Source organism: Aptenodytes patagonicus, chromosome 3 (assembly GCF_965638725.1).
Source record: "Aptenodytes patagonicus chromosome 3, bAptPat1.pri.cur, whole genome shotgun sequence".
NCBI classification, from domain to species: Eukaryota; Metazoa; Chordata; class Aves; order Sphenisciformes; family Spheniscidae; genus Aptenodytes; species Aptenodytes patagonicus.
This window is the reverse complement of record NC_134951.1, coordinates 131,390,178-131,412,577: the sequence shown is the minus strand read 5'-3', so window position 1 is coordinate 131,412,577 and position 22,400 is coordinate 131,390,178. Positions and strand designations below refer to the sequence as shown.

Sequence of the window (22,400 nt, the reverse complement as noted above, 5' to 3'; positions counted from 1 at the left end):
ATTCAGTTCTTGTTACAGTCAGGGTGTTTTTGCGTTTCAGATTCAGGCAGTGAAACAGAATCATAGATTTGGATTAATCAAATGTTGCACAGCTCTAAAACTGTGAGTTACTCTTTTGTTTTTATTACAATTGTGGTTTCAGTTAGCCTCTTTCAGCATGATGTGTGAAGTTTATTTCACTTGTAGCTGCAAGAAGTGAATTTTTTACTCCAGTGGATAGATAAGATTTGAGGATTTGTCTGCCTGGGGGAGCTATTATAGAAAAAGGCGGTTTGTGGGTTTACAAGTATAGCTCATTAGTCGCTCATATAAATGCTTACTCTGGAATAAGCTGTTGGCAGCTAGCAGTGATTGTTCTGGTCGCTTTACCAAACTCTCGTTTTTTTGTGTCTCTGATGTGATCTGTTCTGAGGAGCTGGGTAACCCTCAGTTTAGAGGGCTTTCAGGGATGCTGTGTCATGATCACGTCTGCCAGGAAAAAGTGGTTGGCAAGGGTACTGGGGGGAATTGGAGAATGATGTGTCTCTACCGGCTACACCTATTGAGCGTATGACTGTTGACATGGCATTCGCCTTCTCCCAGCTGGGGCTGTGGATCTTCAGAGAACATCTGAAGGTGTGTGCACATATCCTACCTGTTGTCTTCAACTCACGCCAGTTGATTTGCTTTATCCCCTTTTCACCAAAGCGGGGAGCTCGCAAAGATGAACAGTTTGGTCTTTTGCTTGTAGTCAGTGTCACAACCGGCTGTATGGCCCAAGCCTTTCATTCACCAAATCGCCCTTTCCTTCATTACGTCCAGGGTTGACTTACGTGGATGAACATCCATTCCAGCAGTAAAGTTAGACCGTGGAGACAGCAGCTCCATCGGTCATCTGTCACAATTTATGACCATGCTGGCAAGATAGCCTCGGCGCTCGGTAATAGCAAAGAGCCCACGAGGTGAAGTTTAGTTGTGACGTTTTGAAGCAGTGTTCTGATCAAAAGGCTGCGAATAGAGTTTTGACAATATAAAGCAGATTCTTTTACAGCCTTGTCTTTACTGTAAATGGGTGGTTTACATTTTTGTCTTACAAGCTTGTCCAGCTGTTTCTGGATAATGCTTTAAGATCTGTCTATTTAAAAGCAGTCACAATTTAAACAGCAAATATATCTACAATCTGTAACAATTAAGAACAGTTTTCTCTAAGAGCAGAACACTTACCTTTTTCATCACATTTGTAAACATTTAGATTAATCTTTATTTAATCAAAACTGCTCTAGTGTTTAGGTAAAATAAAGGCTTATATAGTGTTGGTTTTACTGAGTTTGTGATTGTATGTCCTTTTGTTTTTTTTAATAACTGAGCTTGTAATAGCAAATATTCTTTATTAAAAGAAAAGGAAAACTATGACATATAAAATAACTGAAGTATCAGATCCTGATGTCCTCATCCATGTTGCTTTGTTCCAACTTAAGAGCACATTGCAATTACAGTAAGGACAGCACATGGATAAATCATATTCATTACAATTTTTTATATTCAAATCTGGTCATAAATTTGGGAGCGGACTAGGACAGTAGTGGGAAGCTGTAGTTTGTCTTACTGTAGATGAATTTAAACTACTTTCACGATGTAATCAGCTCTATGTGTATTTTAGGATTGCTTATAAATCTCTCTAATCAGGAATTTTGTATCTCCCGGTAGCTTGTCTCTTTGAAATATTAAAAAGTTGATCCTTGTTCTCTTACCTTGCTAGATTATTTCTTTTTCTTAAATCTGATTAATCTTCTTCTTAAGCTGAGCAGGAAGAATAAGAGGAAGATCTTGAAGATAATATAAAATCCAGGAGAGAATATTCTTAATCAAATTCATACGGATTAATAAAGCTGCAACTAAAGTATCATATTTGAAGATCTATTTTCAATGGTTTCAAAAGAGGCTGTAGATTAAAAGTGAACAGTTTAGTTATATCACAAGAGATATCACTCCCAGATACTTAAACCTTTTACAAGGCTGTTACATTAAAAATCTGATAGGTTTATGAGGATGTAATGGTAAAGTTGCTGACATAGCAGTATGCAGATGAAAACTGAATGGCTTTCGAAGCCATCTGAAAGAGATCATGCTTATTTTGCTTTACCTTCAAGACTGAAAATAAGATCTGTGATGGGGGCAGTTTTATTTTCCATATCACACAGTTGTAAGCCTTTGATATCTTCTGAGTCACAGTTAGCTCTGGCAAGAGGTTTGATGAAAGATCAAGTAGAACACAAGGCAAGCTTCTCGTCCCGTTATCTGATGTAAACCAGAATGAATACTCTTCTTTTAAAATTGTCGGTCTTGGTTGCCCAGAGTAACTTTATTAGAACTGCAAGCTACAGTCCAGTGTTTGCACCTGACAATTATTTTCTGCTAAAACCATGTGATTTTTGTGTGTGTGTGTGTTCTAGAAAGTTCAGTAAAGGAAGCAAACGGTCAGGATTTCATCTGTCAGGATTTGACTGTTTTGGATGAATAGTATAGGAAAGATGTGAATTAGCAGAAATTTCACCTGTTTTAAAGAAGTGAAATAGAGGGACTTAGCATTCAGTTATTTAAAAATGACTTCACAAAATTGCCCTGAAAGAATTCCATACACCTATAACTGTGAAAAATGCAAATACTGAATAAAGACTTATTTTGCTTTAGAGGTTTTAATTTTTGCCGTTTAAGACTGGGGTAAGTTCAGCTAGTTCTGCTGGTACTCTAAGCAGGAAAATTGTATGAAAGTCGATGGTACAATCTCTAAGTTTTTCCTTTTAAATCTGATTGATTGAGCTCTGTATGAGAGATGTGGGGAAACTCGTTAAAAGAGGAGCAAGCAGCAAGTCTGCAAATACAAGCTCAGAGGAAGTGCTTGATGCTTGTTGATCAGCTACTGATAAGTTTCACGTGAACTGGAGGACCAGTAGTACCACATTTTTCCCTCCTCTCTCACGTAATCCTGTGATCATAGCCTTTACGTAATAACATGACATGCACTTTTTTCCTTTGCTTTATGCCAAGTTATTCAAGAGTGCTCTTCATTCCAACTTTGTGATATGTTAAAACCCTTTCCAGTTGTAATAGCTCTGAAAATACATTTGACTTTTTCTTGATCAGCTCACGTCTCTTCCATCGCTGATGTTGTTGGTGTTTAATTCAGTGGTTTATATGTTAAAAAAGAGCGTATGGTGAGGAAACAAAATCGAACATGGTTGCTAATCCACTTTGTAGAGGAGCCGCTCTTTGAAACACTCACCAGTGTTTCAAAACTGCTTGCTTTGACAGCTTGAGAGAAGGGGATGAGGGGTTTTTTTTTTACGTAAGTATTATGGTACCAAGTCTGATCTCTGCTCTGGGGCTGATTATCGAGACTGTTCTCTTCACCTAGATAGTTACTTGTCATTGACATGACAGCATACGCAAAATAACGTGGCATTATTTATCACTTCCAGTTCAGCTGAGATTTGTTTTCTTTGTACTTCTGGGTTTACCTTGTATAGCTTGTTGTAAGTGTTCGAGAATGTCGAAAGAAATACAGGAACATAGGTGGCTATAGGCGGTTAAGTTGACTATAATTTAGCATCGAGTTTACCATCTGCACTGTGGCCTGGGTTTCATGGTCATTAGGCATCAGGCTGGCAGTAGAAAAAGCACTGACATAGAGGGAGTGAAGCATTAAAGTCAAGAGTTTTACTTATTTGCAGAAGTGGAAGGTAAGGACTGGATTTTATTTAGCATCTCAGATATACCCACAGACAAACTCAGAGGCAGGAGCTGAAGAGTCCAGGAGTTTGAGCATCTCAGTGCATTTGATAGTCAGCAAGAAAACTAATACATATATACCCAAACTGGAGATTTGGCTGGCGGGATCTGAAAGGATCTCCTCTCTTTGCGTAGAGGAATCTGGGAAAAGTCCTCTTTCCAGTTAAATCTCGTTGTCCTTTGCTCACCAGGATGTGCTCATATACTTTGGGAAGCTTGTCATGTCATCAGCTGGGCTCCAATATATGTCGTCAGCCATAGGTGAATCACTTTTACTGCCTCCCTCCCCCAGTTGTGTGTGTGACTTAAATAACGTATCGCTGTGAGAAAGGGCAGAGGTGCAAGTTTGTTTGGATGTGTCAGTCTGGGGAACTAAGTGCTTAAAGTAGAAAGGTTTTGATGCTTCTTGGTTATCATGTTAAAGTTATAGCATCATATTATAAACTTTGAAGTCCCTTTGCTAAATTTTGAGAGCATCAGTATGGTCCTGGCAGTAGAAGGGATTGCTTTCTGGAATAATACGAGGTATGGAAAGTTCTTGTTTATAATACATGCTGATCAACAGAAATGAACCAACTCTGCTGTAACTCATCATAATATCTTCTAGTTGTGCTAGTTTATAAACATCTTTTTTTTTTAAAAAAAAAAGGCACTATTTTAATAGTGTAAGCATGCATCTTCAGGTAATTATGTGGGTAGCTTGTTGCTATCTTTTTTTCTACCGCCCTTGAAGAAAATAAACTTTTATGAGTCTGTACATTAATACCTCTGTTGGTTATTTGTGATACTTCTCTAATCAAGTACTGAAATACTTGTTTTGACTGCGTTCACAGGCTAAAGAGTGCAATGGCGTCAAGGCTCCAATTGATACAAGCAAACCTAACCCTAATGAGGTGGAGTTTGATAACCTGTATTTGGATATGAATGGTATAATTCACCCTTGTACACATCCAGAGGACAAGTAAGGCAATTTTTTGTCTCTTTACAAATAGGATTTATTGATAGCATTTCAGATGTTAAATTGAATGCTCTATGTTTTAGGCCAGCACCCAAAAATGAAGATGAAATGATGGTTGCGATTTTTGAGTATATTGACAGGATCTTCAACATTGTAAGACCAAGGCGACTTCTTTACATGGCTATAGACGGAGTAGTAAGTATCGATATATTTAGTTACTGCTAATGGCTGTTTGTAAAATTAGGGTAGGTGCCATCCACTCTCATAAGATCCTTTGGGAAATAGTTTTCTAAAATGAAAAACTACGGGGCAAATATACTGTTAATTTAATTTTGGTGAGGGTAATTAAAAGTATTCATGGGTTTTGTTGTCCACAGGCTTATATGAGCTGGCTAATGTAGTCTACTGCAATCTGAACTTTGCTTCTGAAAAGCAGGAAACTTCCCTAAGACAGTAACATCCTGAAACTACTTATGTTCCTCCGTTCTGTGGCTTTAGTACTAATTTATGCTGCAGGCTGGGAAAGACCAGAAAACTGTTTAAGCAGATGCACTTAAAATGGGCAGTGACTGAATTGTGCTGTGGAATATTTCACAGGCTAGCCTTAAGGCACATTTGAAGGTGAAAGCTTGTCTTTCTCCATACCTGATCCTCATCTCTGCTCAGTACATCAGTTGGTCTAATGAAAGATACCACCTTTTCTTAATAACTTTGCTTTACTGAGTATTTTTCTATCCAAATTGCATAGTCTCACTGAGAGATGCCAAAATGGCCTGGCAGACTGCTGGTAGGCTTCTTAAGCTTTGGTTGTTTTTCTAGGCTTTTCAGTTTCTCAAAGGTACAGTGAGTATCATTAAGTAAAAAGATTTTTAACCTGAATACAAGTTCAGGAATTCCTAATGTATGTGTGTATATAGAAGTAATCCCAACTAAATGTTGATGTAGCCTTTTAAAAACCCCAACATACCTGCTAACTGTAATAGCTAACTACTGTCTGCCGTAGTCTTTTTATTTTCAAGAGTTATGAATACAATTGTAGGAGTTTCTTGTTGGAGAAAGGGTATGCAATAAATAATGGTTTCAGATACGTGTCGCTGTGAGTTTCATTCATTGTGCGAGGGAAACTTGGAATCCTTGAGCATTGTGCATGTCTGAGATGGGGGTACAGCTGTGCATGCTGCTGGCTTACCTCGTGGAGAAGCTTAAGAGACCTATTCAGAAACGGGTTCAGTTCCCTGTGCTGCCATATGAGAGCTAATGGTGACGCGAGGGAGGGACAACAGAAATCCCTGTTTCAGTTACAGTGTAGACTGATGTCTCGTTAAATGGTTGTATAATCACAGACTGGCCAATTTCAAAAGACTTGCCCAGGAAGGAAACAATTGTCCAGATGCAATAACTGAACCAAGCGTTATGATACTTTTTTAGGCTCCACGTGCAAAAATGAATCAACAGCGGTCAAGAAGATTCAGAGCATCAAAGGAGGGCATGGAAGCTGCTGAAGAGAAGCAAAAAATAAGACAAGAAATTCTGGCAAAAGGTAGAACTGTGGCCATATCTGAGGTTTTTCAAATGAGAGTCACCTTGTTTGTTTTGAGTGCTTCAGTAAGGGTTAGAAAAGGGATGTCTTGTTCAGTGGGTATTTGTCTGTGCATTACTAGGAGAAAGAGGGAATAGCAAGCCTGCAGAAGGATGGATCTGTTTTCCAAAGTTAAGAACTAAGATAAAACAAAATGTCACTTTTTTCTTCTTCTGTCTCCTGCCTGAAATGGATTTGTGTTGAGTACTCTTAATTCCTTTAGAAAAAAAATTGAACAGAAGAGCAGGGATAAATGTAGTAGTGGGAAACTAACCAAAACCCTTATGGAAGGAAGTACAAATCTGTAGGACTTGATGAAAGGAGAGCTGAGGCTTAAAAGCGGGGATCAAATGAAAACGCTGCTGCACAGGAATAATGAACTGCGAGCAAGGGTAGTTACTTGACAGTGGAAACTCTAAACTCGGTGAGGAAACAGTGTCAGTGCAACTTTCTAAGAGTGACAGTGACATGACTCGAGTGAAAGGAGTGTGTGTAGCTGAAGCATGCTGTCTGGGCTGGAGCAATTAATTCAGGTGACTGTGTAGGAGGAATGAATGCTGTAGCCCAAGTGAGAGGGCCAAGTGTAACCTAGGTAGAGATTAAAAAGGGAGGACAAAGACTTTTTTAACGTTTCTTCCTGTAGCATTTCTAGACTATGAAGACCCTTTTATGAAGCTCAGAGATGAGAGAAGTTGGTGTAACCCTGTTTGTGAGCCCAAGTGAATAGATAGTGGAAACATAGGGGAAAATATGTAAGAAAATAATTATTTCCTAATGTTTTATCTCATTTAGCAAGCTTAGTTTCTTTGAGATTTCTTTCACAGTCTTTTGACAGAATAGGTAGTGAAATAATTTTTCTGAAGTAACAACAATGTTTGTAAATGTACTAATACCTTATTTTAAGATGGAGATAATATAATGGTAAGAGCTGTTTTAGTTTTGTTGTTGTTTGTTTTTTTAAACAAACTAACTTTCAATAAGTGTTAATCGTTATCAGGGAGCCATCTGGGTTTTTATCATGCAAAAATGTTTTTAATGTTCCATATCGATTTACCTCTGTTAAATGTTTTTATTGCTCTAGGTGGCCTTCTTCCTCCAGAAGAAGTGAAAGAGAGATTTGACAGCAACTGTATTACCCCGGTAAGTATTCTTGCACTTTAACCAGCAATTGCCAGTGTCTGAATGAAGGTTTAATTTATTTTCTTCCGTCACTTTTTAGGGAACTGAGTTTATGGACAATCTTGCTAAATGTCTCCGCTATTACATTGCTGACCGTTTGAACAGTGACCCAGGGTGGAAAAATTTGACAGTAAGTTTCACGGTTTCATACTTGAGGAAAATTAAGGTGATCTATTAGGCTGGGTTAGGATATGATTGAAGAGTATGAATTTAACAGATCGTCTCATCTGCTGACACTGTGCTGTTATTAATAATGGACCAACTTGCACATTCTGCTGGGACTTCAGAGATACGTTTCATCCTAATAACACAATCTAACAGCACCATTTGTTTTAATTTCACTTAAGAGCAATGAAAAGATTGAAAAGAATGAAAAGAAGCCACAATTTGATACAACGGGAGACAGGGTTTTAGGAATACTTTTCCTTCTTTTGGGGAAAACTGTCAAGATACATTTTATATGTATTCTTCTCACTACTTCTTTTTTAACTTGTTTGCTACCTCAGGTAGGCTGCATTTTCTCCGTTATTCTAATGATGGATGACAATAGATGACAGGCAACGAAAATAATACATATCAGCTTCTTGCTTTTCTGGACTTTGAAATTCTCTCCTCCTGTTCCTCAACCACTCCACCCCCACTGAGTTTTGTTTCTGACAGCCCTGTGTTTGCTCTGTGCAAGAGGGCAGAACAGTCAGTCTTCTCAGATGCAGCTGTTGGTTTTATTTTCCATAAGTTGACTGTTAAAGTGGTCTAATTAGAGGGCAGTCGACCCTGCTTAATTCCCTCCATCAGACATGAGTTTTATAAACGCTAATGCTCATCTGGACATCAGTGTAAGGAAGTGTATAATGTGATAATGTATCAGTGTATCTACGAGTTTAGAAGATCTAAAGGGAAGCGGGCATATGTCTGCTTTGTCTGTTAGTTCTCTAGTGCGTATTTCGATTGCCCTGATAATTTATCAGGGAACTTCAAATACGTTAGTTAATGACGGGATAATTTCAGTGGTATTTGAATGAATGTGTCAGCTTCATCCTAGAATTAGTAGAGAAAAATGAAGGTCTATTCGTTGGTTCCAAACTCTTAAATAATTTCATTTTGAATTATAATATTTTAGTTGAAACTACAAATTAGGATTTCAGATATTCATAAGTCAAATTCAGTATTCAGTATATGAACTACGTAAGTTGTTTGGTTTTTTTTTTTACTTTGATGGCATAAATTGTTTACGTAATTTAAATGTGTCGCAGGTTATTTTGTCTGATGCTAGTGCTCCTGGTGAAGGTGAACATAAAATCATGGATTACATTAGAAGACAAAGAGGTAAAATTCAAATAAATGTGAACATTTTGTTTTAAATTACGGTATGGTCAGTAATGATTTATTTACGTGACTTTGGTTGACTAAATGCAATTTTCTTTTGTGTAGCTCAACCAAACCATGACCCAAACACTCATCATTGTCTGTGTGGGGCTGATGGTGAGTTCTCTTTTGCTAGCAATATGTCCTATTAAGCTTTCTTGTGCTGTTTTGTGATTGAGTTGGGCTGTAGTTTTGGGGCTTTCACTTGTATTTGTGTAAATAATCCAGTGTATTTGTTAGTTCTTGAAAGCTCTGTGTAATATGTGGGGAAGGATCTAGCACTGTCCATAGCTGAAGGGCTAGCTTTCACCTAGTTGTACTATCTGGGTATTTCGGGGGTAAGCACGTCTGTGTGTTCACGCTTGCGTAGGGGTACAATGTACTTTGCTTTTAAACTTTTTTTTAAAAAAGCTTAATAATGTTTATCCTTCATTATATTTTATTCTTCTCTTTTGATTGGTAGCTGATCTGATTATGCTTGGGTTAGCTACACATGAACCAAACTTCACTATAATTAGGGAAGAGTTTAAACCAAATAAACCCAAGCCATGTGGTCTTTGTAACCAGATGGGTCATGAGGTTAAGGATTGCCAAGGTTTGCCCAGAGAAAAACAAGGCAAGGTAAGAATTTTGCTATTTCTAGAATTTTTTTTTATCTATAAGCTAATTTATGTTTTGACGAGATCCCCAAACTGTTCTTGCTGTTGGTTTTGGCTGAAACATAATGCAAATTATGTTACTGGAATTACCTAGCTTTCCTCTTATATTGATAAGTAAAAATTGTACTTCTGTAGCACAAAAATATTATGCCAAACCTAATATCCTCACTTGTGGTTTTTTGTTGTTTGGTTTTGTTTGGTTTTTTTTAACTGGCGAGAGAAAATGATCAGTAACTTAACAGACTTGCAAAGCAGCAAAATGCACGCTTGGCATAAGAACTTGAGAAACTGTGCTTGTATACCAATTAACTCCTCCCGAAGTAAGCCTTTAAAAACTGAGTTGGAGAAACTTTCAGGTGAGCTTGGATGTAATGCAGCTCTTTCCTTTTATTTTAGCACGATCAGTTTGCAGACAGTCTTCCTATCGCTGAACAAGAATTTATCTTCATCCGATTATGTGTTTTGCGAGAGGTATGTTGAAGCACTTACTATATCTGCTTTATATAAATAATATTTTTAAACTCTATACACAGTGTTTTCTAATGTCCTTTTTCTTTTGTGTGTGTGTTGCAGTATTTGGAAAGAGAACTCACTATGGCCAGTTTGCCTTTCACTTTTGATTTTGAAAGAAGTGTTGATGACTGGGTCTTTATGTGCTTCTTTGTGGGAAATGACTTTCTTCCTCATCTACCATCTTTGGAGATCAGGTAGATGAGAATATATGTTTTCTTTTCCTGCAAGTATATCTACTGTGGCTTTAAATAGTAAGAATCTCATGCTTTTGTTTGTTTGTTTTTTAGGGAGGGAGCAATTGATCGCTTGGTTAATATATATAAAAATGTGGTGCACAAAACTGGGGTAAATTTTTTTGCTTTTTCTTTGAAAATATCTGGGTGTTTGCTACAAAAATAGGCTTGTTTTTCAAATATATTATTTTCTAATTTGCAGGGGTACCTCACAGAAAGTGGTTTTGTCAACCTACAGCGAGTCCAGATGATCATGTTAGCTGTTGGAGAAGTTGAAGATAGTATTTTCAAAAAGAGAAAAGACGACGATGTAATTTTTTTGTTACATTCTTGGAGTTTGGTTTTAGTCACTTGCGTTACTGTTAGACTGTGACGCTTCTTTAGTAGAATAAGAAAAAAAAAAAGAACTTTGTATTTTTTTTGTAATCTCTGGTGAATTCCTCTGTATTCGAAAAGGAATTGAGTGCTTCCAGTTGATTTTCTTTTCCTGCACTGCAAGGCTTGCTTTTCTGATTGTTATCCCAAGTCACAGCAAAATGAAAACTATGTGAATTCTGTTACTGCCTGCAGCTTTTTGAATAGCCGTTATGACATCTGAAGAAGGAATTGTTTTGTAATTTGCTGCGACCTGTGGAAGTGCAAGCCATGAGCAGAGGTGGCATACTAAGTATGAATTCAAAGTGCATTCTTGCCTTGCAGTGCCTCCTGCCATTGGAAATGTGTCCAGAGATTGTTGTTGTTTTAGTCTCTCTCTGCAGTTTGTCTGTGCGGTTTTTTGCAGACATATTCCAGTTTATTCATTAAGTGCAGGGGATAAAACACCTTGTGAATGAAAGAAGAGAATTGTATTCACTATCCAGTCAAAAAAATACTGTGCCAGCGCTGGCAAAACATTTTTTTTCCCCCCATAGGTTTTCAGGGTAGTGTAGAAATTTCTATCCCATTTCTGTTGGATTTACAGACACAAGAATTAACCTATGTCTTATTCAGAACATTATGTAAAAACCTTATGGCCTTCTGGTCAGTAGAGGATTATAATGAAATATTTTTCCAAGAAATCTGTATGTTTGACTGACTTTATTTCTCTTTATTCTCTATTTAGGATAACTTTAAAAGACGGCAAAAAGAAAAAAGAAAAAGAATGAAGGTAAATTCATTCCTTTCACAATGCAAAAACTAGCAAGAATTAAAACGTATACTATAGCTTTCAGCAGATGTGTTGGTTGAAGCTGCAGTCATAATCATGGCATTTTCTGGCCCATGTGTAAACTATTTTAAAGAGGTTTTTTTCATGGCTTTTTGTAGACTGGAGCTTTGAAAGAAGGAATTTTGTGTATTAAAGGCTTCGTAAAAGGGGAAGGAGGGAGAGAGTTGAATGCGCTGGATGATAGCTGTGTGTTGTGTCCTTCAGACCTACACAAATCTGCACTTTCGTGATTATTTAGTGATGTTTCAGCATGGTCACTGTACAGGAATTGCTTTTCCATGCTTTGACGCAAGTCTTCTCGGCAATTGTATTACTGAGGGCAATGGAGTTTAGCATAAGAGTTTAGGTTTAAATCCATTTAATGCAAACTGATACGTGTATTTGCTTGATTGGAGGCATGTTTCTAAAAGAGCAAAGAAGGCTTACCCCAAACCGTAGTTATCACACATTCTGCCTGTAAGCAAGTCAGTGTTGCGGAGTATCCCTCAAATGTAATAGAGAAGCATTATCTGTTGTGGGAACGTGTTTGCCCTTTCTGACCCCTGTAAGCTGAATTCTTTAAAATTGTTGTTGGAAGGATGCTGATTTTTCTTCTGTTCACAAAATGTTCTGATATTTTAAAAATGGGCTCTTGTATGTTCATTTCAAGATAGCTTTGTTCTTGGTTAGGACATTCAGGTAAGTGTAGCTTCCAAAACTTTCAAGGCATATGATATCCCTGAGTACTGTCTAGGTCTTTTGGGTTTTTTTCAAATTACATATTTTTTGACTATCCCTATTAAAGTGGAAGAGGTTATTCACTTTGCTTACAAAGAGTAAGTTCTTCCCAGTAAGTTAGATGAAGTCTCACTTCCCAAAAAACCTGCCTTTCAGCCCATGTAGAAAGAACATAGGCACAAAATGCAGGGTTTGTTTGGGTTTTTTTTTGAAGGAGCTTAATAAATTATAGGAATATAAGGGTCTCACTTGTAAGTGTCATCTTATGTCTGGTTGAGATGGTTAAACAGAACTAATTTAAGCTGAACTGAGTGAATGAGTAAATTATGCTTGGTTTATATAACATGTTAATCTGAAAATTGTGAGAGCACGTCATCACACTGCTGTGGAGATTACACAGCTTTTTCAGTATATGTGTATATATTTATCTTTTAGAGGGATCAGCCTTCTTTTATTCCCGGTGGACAGTTTTCCCCTCAAGCTCTGGGAAATCGATCTAGTCCTCAGGCAATCAGTAACCCTAGACAAGCTGCCTTTGAGATGAGAATGCATGACAGACAGAACTCTGTAAGTAGATGTTCAAAGGTATTTACACATAGAAGGGGAAATAATCGCATCCTGTCTTACTCTGGACACCTTTTTCTCTATCCTGTCAAGCTTTCTTGAAAAGCAGACCAAAAAATATTTATTTTTCAAAGAAGTGGCTTTTAATAACCAATTTTTGTGAGACTACTTCAATAAAATAGTGTTCTTTATTTTGATGTTTGGTATGATACTACTTGTTAAATAGTTCTGGGAGAGCAAGTGTGAGGTGAATGCATCTGAGTCAAATACGGTGGCTCTTCTCAAATCTGTTTGGCATTGTTGAGTCGAACCTCCTGTGAGTACAGGTTTAGGAACTTACTCAGTAGGTTTGAGAGAGACATGAACTGAATCCCTGAGCTGGACATCTTTTCATACTCTTTTTGAATATTTGTGACATCTCTCTGCTTTGTAGACCCGTTTGGTTATTAATTTTCTGTGGGGACTTCCTATCTCGCAGTACCATTGAGAACTGCTAAAATAACCTGAGAATTGTTGAGGCATAGCTTGATTATGCTGAAACTGTGCTTCTAGGTCCAGGCTTCTGTGCTTGAGAGGGTGTATGTGAAATACACATGAAGTGCGTGCATTTTGTTTACTTGTTTTTCTGATCTCCGTATATATAAAGAGTTAGTTCTAAGCAGTAAGCTGAAAGGCCAGTATATATAAAAAATAATGCAAGCTGCCATTAATGAGTGTGTCTGCAAAATAAGACACCATTCCCACACACACTGCTTTTCCCCCAAGCCTTATGTCTCTTATATTTCAGTCAGTTCTCACAAAAAAAAAATACACAGATATATAGATAGATATACACACACACACAGAGACAAATATATACGCGCACACACAGATTTAGATATCTGTATTTTGGAAACTTGTGATTTGCATATCTATGTGTTCGTCAAACTGCTTTCCAAAGCATTGCCTTTCACTGGGAAGAGGAGAAACTTAGATGAAATTTTTGGAAAGGTATTAGAAAGTGACAGAAAACTGGAAATAAGTTAAGTGCTCTCTTACAAGTCTTGATTGTTAACTTTAAGTATTATGACAAATACTTTCTTCCTGGGCATAAATCTTCATCCAAACAGTGAACAAATTTTTAAGTAAAGGTTCTTTTCATCATAAAGACGTTTTTTGTCTTTTAAGTCTGAGTAAATACAATATGTTGGGGGTTTTTTTAAGTTTTTAATCTTGAAATTTTTGCACATGGGTTAAACAAATCAGTTCTTTTATGGAATGGGAGAAGTTTCTTTTAGATTCTGTAATATTAAAATAGATAAATTTGAAAGGAGTTTAAAAGATCAGTTGTGAAGAAACTTAGTATTTCTGCCAGTTCTGAATTACAAGCAGCATTTTTACGGTAGTCTGCTTATGCATTTTTTCACTGTTGCTGTAAAATGAAGTTGTAACATAAGCTGTAGGACTAGAGACAGCAGTTGTATTCCAAAATTGCCTGTTTTATCAATCTATACTGTCTTGTTTATTGCATCTTTCTCTTTCTTAAATACAATAAACGTTTTGCCTGTATGTATCAATGCCTGCCTTTTAATACAAAGATGTGTTCTTCTTTTCTTTTGCTACTTGACTTAATAGTTTAAGGATTGTATAGCTTTTGCCGTGAGTTTTTTGGGAACTAAAAATAATGCATGTGATTTTCTTTATCACAAAGCTGTTAATTTTAACTTGAACTTAAAATGCCTAATAAATCCTTTTCCCCTCTCTATTTATCTGTAATAATTCTGACCCTAGACAACTTCATCATCTCCAAATACCAGCCTCACTTCTGATGGCAGCCCATCCCTGGCAGGAGGAATTAAGCGAAAAGCTGAAGACAGTGACAGTGAACCTGAGCCAGAGGATAATATCAGGTGAAGCCATTTTTTGTAGCACTTTGTTAGCAAATTGCTGAAATAGATGCAGTCTAATTAATGCCATTTAGCTTAGAGCAGCAGTGCCTTCAGATGCTTTTCTATGATCTTTTTATCCACCGGTAATTAATGTGGAGGCTTAGAATATTCAGTAAATTCCAGTGAGATGTGTAAGCTATAGCTGTTAAATCTAAGTATCTAGATTAGTATGCGTGCAGGTTTTCATCCTCCAAGCCACTACTCCCTTTGAGACCAAGCACTAGATTGGCTAGACATTCACTGTTCAGCTTTGATTATGTGAGCTGAATGCCGCTGTTCTGCAGTTGAATTTTTGAGCTATTTAACCCATAACATTCAGTTACATTCACGTGTGCGGCATTCTTTATCTTGACTATCACAATATGTTTTCCTCTGTCTTTGATTTGTAGCAGGCCCTGTTTTGTCTATGATGAGTTCTTTAAATGTCTTAGGACGGCTGATCACTAGATGATTAATTAGGAATTTTATAAGAATTAACCGACAGTGAATTACCAGTGAGTCTGCATTTATCAAAGGTTTAAATCAAGCTATCGCCCTTTAAGTTGAGGGTGAAGGCCCTTATAATTTTTTGTATAAGGTTCTGCCCCGATAAATGCAACCGGTAGGTTTTTGTTTTCTGTAGAGTCAGGCGAGGTAGGTGGGCATGGGAAAACAATAAGGGTTACTTCGTTGTGAAATACTGATCACTTGTGTCCAGCACCGTTGTTGTGACATTTGTGACATCTAGCCCATCAGGTCGTCCAATATCAGATATTCTAGCTCTCATTCTTAATTTCTTTCCTGTATGTGCAGATCTGAATGGATTGATTTTTATTTTTTTTCTTAATCAAGCAGGTAGAATTCTTATCTAAAATCAGGATAAATTTTAATGTAGCTTTCCATTTTGCATTTTAGCAGAGGTTCTAAAAGAAGCTTTAACAGTTTTATAGCAACTAGTGTGAATGAACCATGGTGATTTATGAGTAGCAATAGTTTTGACAGGGTTGGTATTGTCAAGCAAAAGGATATGCTACGTTCGTCTGCAGTTATTTAAGCTCTTTTGTAGCTCTGAATATTTATTCAGATCCTTTTCTGAGCGGAAAATAATTTTATGCTTCTCGTAAGTAAAAACAAATGCATAAATGTACTAGATGCAACAAAGTTGTTTGCAAAAATATATTTTGTATTTAGAATGACTTTAAACCTAGGACAAATAGTTCTAGTCAGCTAGCAGATTGGTTTTTGTTATCTTACAGAAAAGGTTTTTGAAATTTATGCAAGTGTCTAGCTGCCAGGGAGCTCCTAGGGTCAGATGCTCATAGACTGCAGATGTTCTTGACTGTCCTTCAAGACTTTGGCACACGTAGCTCTATCCTTGCTCACCTGGCTTTCTTAAAAAGTCTTAAAAACATCTCTTGGTTTCTCCACCTCCTCATCAGTTTGAATCATCCTTGAACTAGCTCAGGTCAGATTTTAAAAAGTATCCCTGTACTGGGCAACCAACTTGAAACAGAAGCAAGGGAAGATTCTTTTTGCAAAACCAAAAGGATATGCATCCTGTAAAAAGGCATAAATTGATCTTTGCTGTGTCTTAAAGGCTTCATACACTATATTTATCGCTCTATGAGATTCTGACGAGTGTAAGTTTGAATTGACCTCGCAGATTACTTGTGTGCTTCAGATTCCGTATGTAATTTAAAGTGGTCACAGCCTTTGTGGAAAGGGATCTTGCGTGATGATTTTCAGATGTGACAATGCCAAGTTTTGAATTGTTGAGAATAAAATTCTATTAAAAAAAAAAAAATCCTTAATAATGATTTATCTGATTTAACCAGTTTCTAAATCAGATTTATAATTTGCTTTACTCTAGTTCGCTTGAATACCAAAATTCATGTCAACTTTGAGATGTGTGTGCAAAATGCGTGCACTATGGTGAATAATAGGTTTAAATTTAAAAAAAAATTACCCCCAAACCACAAAACAAACCAAAACACCCCAAAAAGGGAAGCCAGTTCTGAAGCATGATAACATAACCAAATGTTAGGTAGAGCTTAATCTTTCTATTACTTAAACTACTTTTTTAGATGGCAGTCTCTAAATTGAACTGGAATTTCCCCTAAGATTACATCATGTCTGTTAGGACTAACAACTTGAAGTTTTATGTGCATATTAACAGCTCCTTGCTTGTGGCACAACTGTTCTCTCAAAACTGACACATCACCTATTGAATGACGGGGAACCAGCAGATGTAGTGGTGAGGGGATAAAATGTCCAAGGAAGAAAAGCTGTGGAGTCCGTAGGCAGTGACTCCTGTGGCTGCCCGTGCCCGTCACAGCTGCATTCCCCCTGCCTCCTCCGTTTTCGGAGGAGCCTATGGTCTGTGTTTACTGTGAATCTTCACAGAATATTCTTGCTTGAAACGTGGCACAAAGTAGCACGCTATCCACTTTTTTCCTAACCTTATACATCAGAACTGAGGGATTCAGATGCTTGTCTGTCAAAGATGAGCAAGTGGTGGTTTTCCCCTGACCCATCCATAGACAGACATAAGGGGGAGCTGTGTGAAGTAAGGATAAACGGTGTCTGAGATTGCTCTTTTGACTCCAGTATCCATCTCTGTCATGAAAGACTGAAAATCCCTGTGTAAAAGGGAACTCATCTGATGTGAGTCAGCAAGCATGGGATTCCTGAGTTGCAGATAATTCTGCTGGTAATCATAGCTTGTCTGAACAGCAATAGAATATAGAAATCAAGCTGCTGCTGCTTATTATTTATTTGCTTACTTTTTATTTTGAGTAGCAGAGAAACTATATAACTTTTCTGCTTGGGAGGGGTATTAAGAATAGAGGGATGAACTTGATGTGAGAAGGTATTCCAGTAAGATAAAGATTTTTTGGCCTAGGGTAGATTAAACAAAGTAAGGAAGGGGGAGAGTTTGTTCTCTTTCTAATGGTTGGAAGAGTTAAAGAACAAAGTTCAAATGGCAGTTTTGGTAGTAGATTCCTGATAGGAAAGATGAAATTGCCAACTAGGAACAATACTGTTTTGAAAAGTCCTGACAGCAGCAAGCGCATGTTTGAAAATCTACCCTGCTTCGAACAAGTGCTTTGAAGACTTGTTTGTCAGGATGGTAGCTTCAGAATTTCATCTGGATTTTCTATGATGCCAACCATCAAATTTTATTCTCTTGCTGTTGAGTATCGTTTTTTATACTTTCATTTAAATTGTATAAAAATGGGAACTGAAGTAGCAAGTGACTTTGGCTTATATTTTAATTCAGATATGTAAGTGTGCATATATTAACGTGTATTGACATCTGTTTGTGTTTGTTATGCAGGTTATGGGAAACTGGTTGGAAACAGCGCTACTATAAAAACAAATTTGATGTTGACGCATCTGATGAGAAATTCCGTCGTAAAGTTGTACAGTCCTATGTGGAAGGGCTTTGCTGGGTTCTCAGATATTATTATCAGGTACTTATAAATTTCTTCTCTGAAACTTCAGTTTTCTTTTGTGTCTGCACCCTATTTCTTTTCAGGAAATAATAATTATCCATTGCTCATTTTTGAAAAGCAGTGCTTTTTTTTTAACGATATAAAATAAGTGGGTGCCCGTTCTATTTGACACTCAGGATTTGAATGCAGTTTTTGTTTCTCACATACAGTAACGGCGCTTGTTAGTTTATTAAGGACTGATGCATATTTTTCCTTTGCAATACATAGCCATGCATAGTGAAACTGCAGATGACTAAATGAGTGAACAAAGGACAAAGCCTGTGAAATGCTAGTAAGAATTTGAAAGGAACAGAGTTGTCAGTCTCCTCCATAGATTGTAATGATGTTCTATGAAGTGTATTGTGATTGAAGTAATCTGTATCTGATTTAAATCTTTTGATAATTGAGATGTCAGATTGGCAAGAGATTAGTTAGACATATTGGGGTTTGTTGCACCGATGGTTAATAACTAGCTTCGTGCCCTGAAGACAAAGTAAGCTATATTTTGTGTGTGACCTGGGAACAGAATGTGCTTGAGCCGATGAAGTTTATCTGTCTCAGCAGGGCTTTGTAGCTTGAACGCAGTGCCATGTTGATAAAACCGCACATTTTTCATAGGTGGCTCACACCTGTCCAACTTGGCACAGGCAGGGCAAATACCTCGCATGCCTGCAAAAAACTATGCAGTCTTAAAGTTAGTTTATTTTAACGTGTACTCTTTCCCCCCCCCCCAGCTTGGAACAAAAAGGGAGTGTGTTCCCTTCCCTTCTACTGTATTAACTGGTTGAGTCTGGGCTCAAACTTGCATATTATGGTGGATGAAAATCATAGAGCTTAAGGTTTGCACGTCTGTTGCAGTTGATCTGCAGGAGAGCTGAGCTCTCCACATCCTTGAGTAGCTCCTTTTGCAAAGGACGAATGTCACCTGGACACCTTTATAGGTGGAAATTCCCCTGATCCTGTGGACGTTTAAGGTCTGCTGAAAGCAAACCATGTTCCTGTTAACCGTGGCAAGATATATTCCTAGAACTCTATATGTGCCCATATGTCTCCAAAGTGTGTAAACGAATCCTCAGATTAGCTGTAGATGTCTACTTGCTGGAAAACTGTCAGTGTGACCTTCAGTAGTACAAAACCACTGCAAAAGGCAGTCTGGATTTTAAGGGAAACTGACGGGCTTAGAGGAAAGGAGTATATGGCAAAACTGAGATAATATTTACGAGTGACCAAAATATTTATACTCATTTGAAGATTGTAAAATTAAGTTTGTTTTATTCAAAGAAGTGTGCACGGGGTGTGCGTTCACTGCTTTGTGATCGGTGGCCGTGGCCTTGTGCAGACATCATCGTGTGCTTTTATAACTGTTCAAACCGGGGTTGCATTTGCATGTTGAGAGATTTGTGGCTTTAAACGTATAGGAGCCGGAAGACCGGCATATACCAAACTTAAAACAGTATGGGCAAGTCCCTATGCAACACTCACCAGTTTAGCTTGTAAAACCAATTTAGTTACTGAGGTGTATGTAGGTGACTCCTTGTCCTGAGTTTGTAGACGTTCTGGCTGAAGTGACTGATGCATACAGAAGTGATAGATGATTACAGTTGCAAAGAAAACAAATCGGTGAGGTTGACAACAACTTCAGGCAGGACCATAGTGCTCTCAAGAAAATTGAGAAGGAATGCCAGTAAGACCTCAAGGAGAAGTGACTGTGCGGAAAATATTTTCTGGTTTAGAAATGTTCCAAAGGAAAACTTGATGAAAGTACACAAATGTTCAGGGCTTTGTTTTTGCCGTTTTGCTTCATATTCAGATTACTCTAAAAGAAGGCAACTCTCCCTCTATCTAGGCCTTATAAAAATTACATTGCAGACTTAAAATAGTGGAGCAGTGAAATACTTGCACGTGCTGCTGTTCGTACTTGCATAACAGAACTATGTGTAGGCAAGGTACTGTAATCTGCTATACATGGGCAGTGTGTTGTGATTTGACTGCTGCTCCACACCAATGCTTTCTGCCCATGTGGAAGTTAGATTACGAAGCTGTTGGACTGGGGGAATTTCAAAATAGGTTTGCTTGAGGGTTTTTGTTTGTTTTCTTTTTACCATAATAAGGATTGCTTCCAATAACTACTGCTCATTGTCCATAAAACTTCTGACAGAATATATTATGTGCTTTTCTACTCTTATAAAAAGCTGGTAACGCAGAGCATGTTCCACTAGTGGGAACATCTGTTTGGAGAGAAAAAAAAAAAAAGAAATTAAAGAAACCAATCTACCTGGCTTTTGAAACACACTGAAACCATCTGAAGAATTGCATCTAATAATTATAGTCTCTGTAATTTTATACCAAAAATGTCGCTGGAGGAGCCTCATTGACATTTACTTACTCAGATTTGGAAGTCAAAATAGTACGCTTTTGTTTCAAGAAAGAAAGAAAAATAGCTGAGGAGGTGAAAACTTGACTTAGACCTTTTAGAGCCACGTTTCCTCTACAAAGTGCATTGTGTTCTGATGTGTTTGAGTTTACTTTATTTTCTCCCTTTTGAGGATTATTTTGCCTCTTTCAGGTGAATGCATTTTATATTTCCCAATATTCGAGACAGAAGAATTAGGGGGGGGGAAAGCAAAACGTTACTCAAAGTGTGTGTTAGTGCTTATACTGAACAGAAAAGTAACAGTTAAAACCAGAATACTTTTCAACCTGCAACAAACATTGTTCACATTTTCACACCTTGTAGAGTGTATCATATCAGAGTTCACTGTCCCCCATATGCCCAAGTTAGCGGTGGGATTTTGCATTGAAAAACAGTAGTGCAAACTGTGTGCTGCCATAAAAATACTACTTCTGTTCCTATTGAGACCTCTGTAATGGCTTTCTGACTGGCACGATTCTGCCGTTTATACAATTACGGAGAACGTGGAAATTCCTCCTCTGTGTCACGTGCGTGTATTTCCCTGTTCGAGATGTGGTAGCAACTCTACACAAGTTGAAAATGTGTCCAGTTGTTACAGGCTCCTCAGCTTAGCCCCAGGGACTGGTTAACTGTATGGATAGACTGATTTCCTACTCTTTGCAAGAAATGTTTGTGCTTGGTTTTATTGGACGTTGTGCACATGCTCGTGTGTTTTTTCTCGAGGGGGAGGAAAAAGGCATGAGGTACGTTACAGTGTCCTGAAGCTAAGGTTAAGATTCTGCTGTAAGGTCTTTTGTGTCGTTATGGTGCTAGGTCCTGTCTCTTTGGCTGTCTCCCTTAGTGACTCAAACCTAGCACATAGCAAGAGTACTTTGGCATAGAAGTCTATCTGCTGTTCTGTGCTGCTGAGGAAATGCCCGAGGTCTCCATTCACTGTCCAGTGAACTCACTCGCTCTAGTCTGGCTATGAAAAGTTAAGTCCCACCCTGAAGTCCAGAGTACCTTTAGAGGCAAGAGCTCTTTCTTTTCTAATCATGGGGACTCCTCTTTCTCCCGGTTGATGCTGGGCTAAATTTTGTCATCTTTAGTGACCGGGCTACATGATTTTTATTTTTTTTTCTTTTACTTTTCTGATTTGTCTGATCTTGTTTCTCTTGTTTCTTTATCCTAGGGCTGTGCATCCTGGAACTGGTATTACCCTTTTCACTATGCTCCGTTTGCTTCTGACTTTGAGGGTATTGCAGACATGCCTTCAGATTTTGAGAAAGGCTCAAAACCGGTAGGGCATCTTCATCTATTTATTTATGATTTAACAGCTCATTAGAAGTGTCCTACATCTGCTTGTTTAATTTCAACAGTTTAAGCCTCTTGAACAACTTATGGGAGTATTTCCAGCTGCAAGTGGAAATTTTCTGCCACCGACGTGGAGGAAGCTCATGACAGATCCGGTAAGAATCCTTGTTTCATTCCTCTCTGTAAGGTTATGTCATCTTGCAATTGTGTGAGCACGACTTGCTGCTGCTTACTTCAGGCAGAAAAATAGTGGGCACCAGGAGGGAACATTTTTGGTAGATTGCAGAGATTCTTCGAAGATCCTTAAAAGTGATTCTTTGAATTCAGATATTCTAATGAGAAAAATAATTTCCTGACTCTTTTACACTTTAGTAAGATTGTTTACTTTCTTACAGAAACGTTGTAAAACTTAATTGGGGAGCTGATACCTTAACCCAGTTATCTGGAATTATTCTATCCTGCTTAATTTCTTGTTTTGATACTCTAGTAAAGTGGAAGTGCCCTACCACACTTCGTGTTTAAATGGCATTTAATAAAAGATGTTTCTATTA

General features: G+C 37.7%; 1 protein-coding gene across 1 annotated transcript in view; it reads left to right on the top strand.

Moving 5' to 3' along the window:
- Positions 1–22,400, top strand: part of XRN2 (5'-3' exoribonuclease 2) — a 51,810-nt gene that overhangs the window by 2,330 nt on the left and 27,080 nt on the right. Inside the window, exons 2-19 of the mRNA XM_076335256.1 lie at positions 4,602–4,729; positions 4,810–4,921; positions 6,155–6,266; positions 7,387–7,445; positions 7,525–7,614; positions 8,738–8,810; positions 8,916–8,966; positions 9,313–9,470; positions 9,905–9,979; positions 10,082–10,215; positions 10,309–10,366; positions 10,457–10,564; positions 11,357–11,401; positions 12,614–12,745; positions 14,513–14,631; positions 17,987–18,122; positions 21,728–21,835; positions 21,915–22,004. Of these exons, the coding sequence (XP_076191371.1) occupies positions 4,602–4,729; positions 4,810–4,921; positions 6,155–6,266; positions 7,387–7,445; positions 7,525–7,614; positions 8,738–8,810; positions 8,916–8,966; positions 9,313–9,470; positions 9,905–9,979; positions 10,082–10,215; positions 10,309–10,366; positions 10,457–10,564; positions 11,357–11,401; positions 12,614–12,745; positions 14,513–14,631; positions 17,987–18,122; positions 21,728–21,835; positions 21,915–22,004 (1,788 nt within the window). The remainder of the gene's footprint in view (positions 1–4,601; positions 4,730–4,809; positions 4,922–6,154; positions 6,267–7,386; positions 7,446–7,524; positions 7,615–8,737; positions 8,811–8,915; positions 8,967–9,312; positions 9,471–9,904; positions 9,980–10,081; positions 10,216–10,308; positions 10,367–10,456; positions 10,565–11,356; positions 11,402–12,613; positions 12,746–14,512; positions 14,632–17,986; positions 18,123–21,727; positions 21,836–21,914; positions 22,005–22,400) is intronic.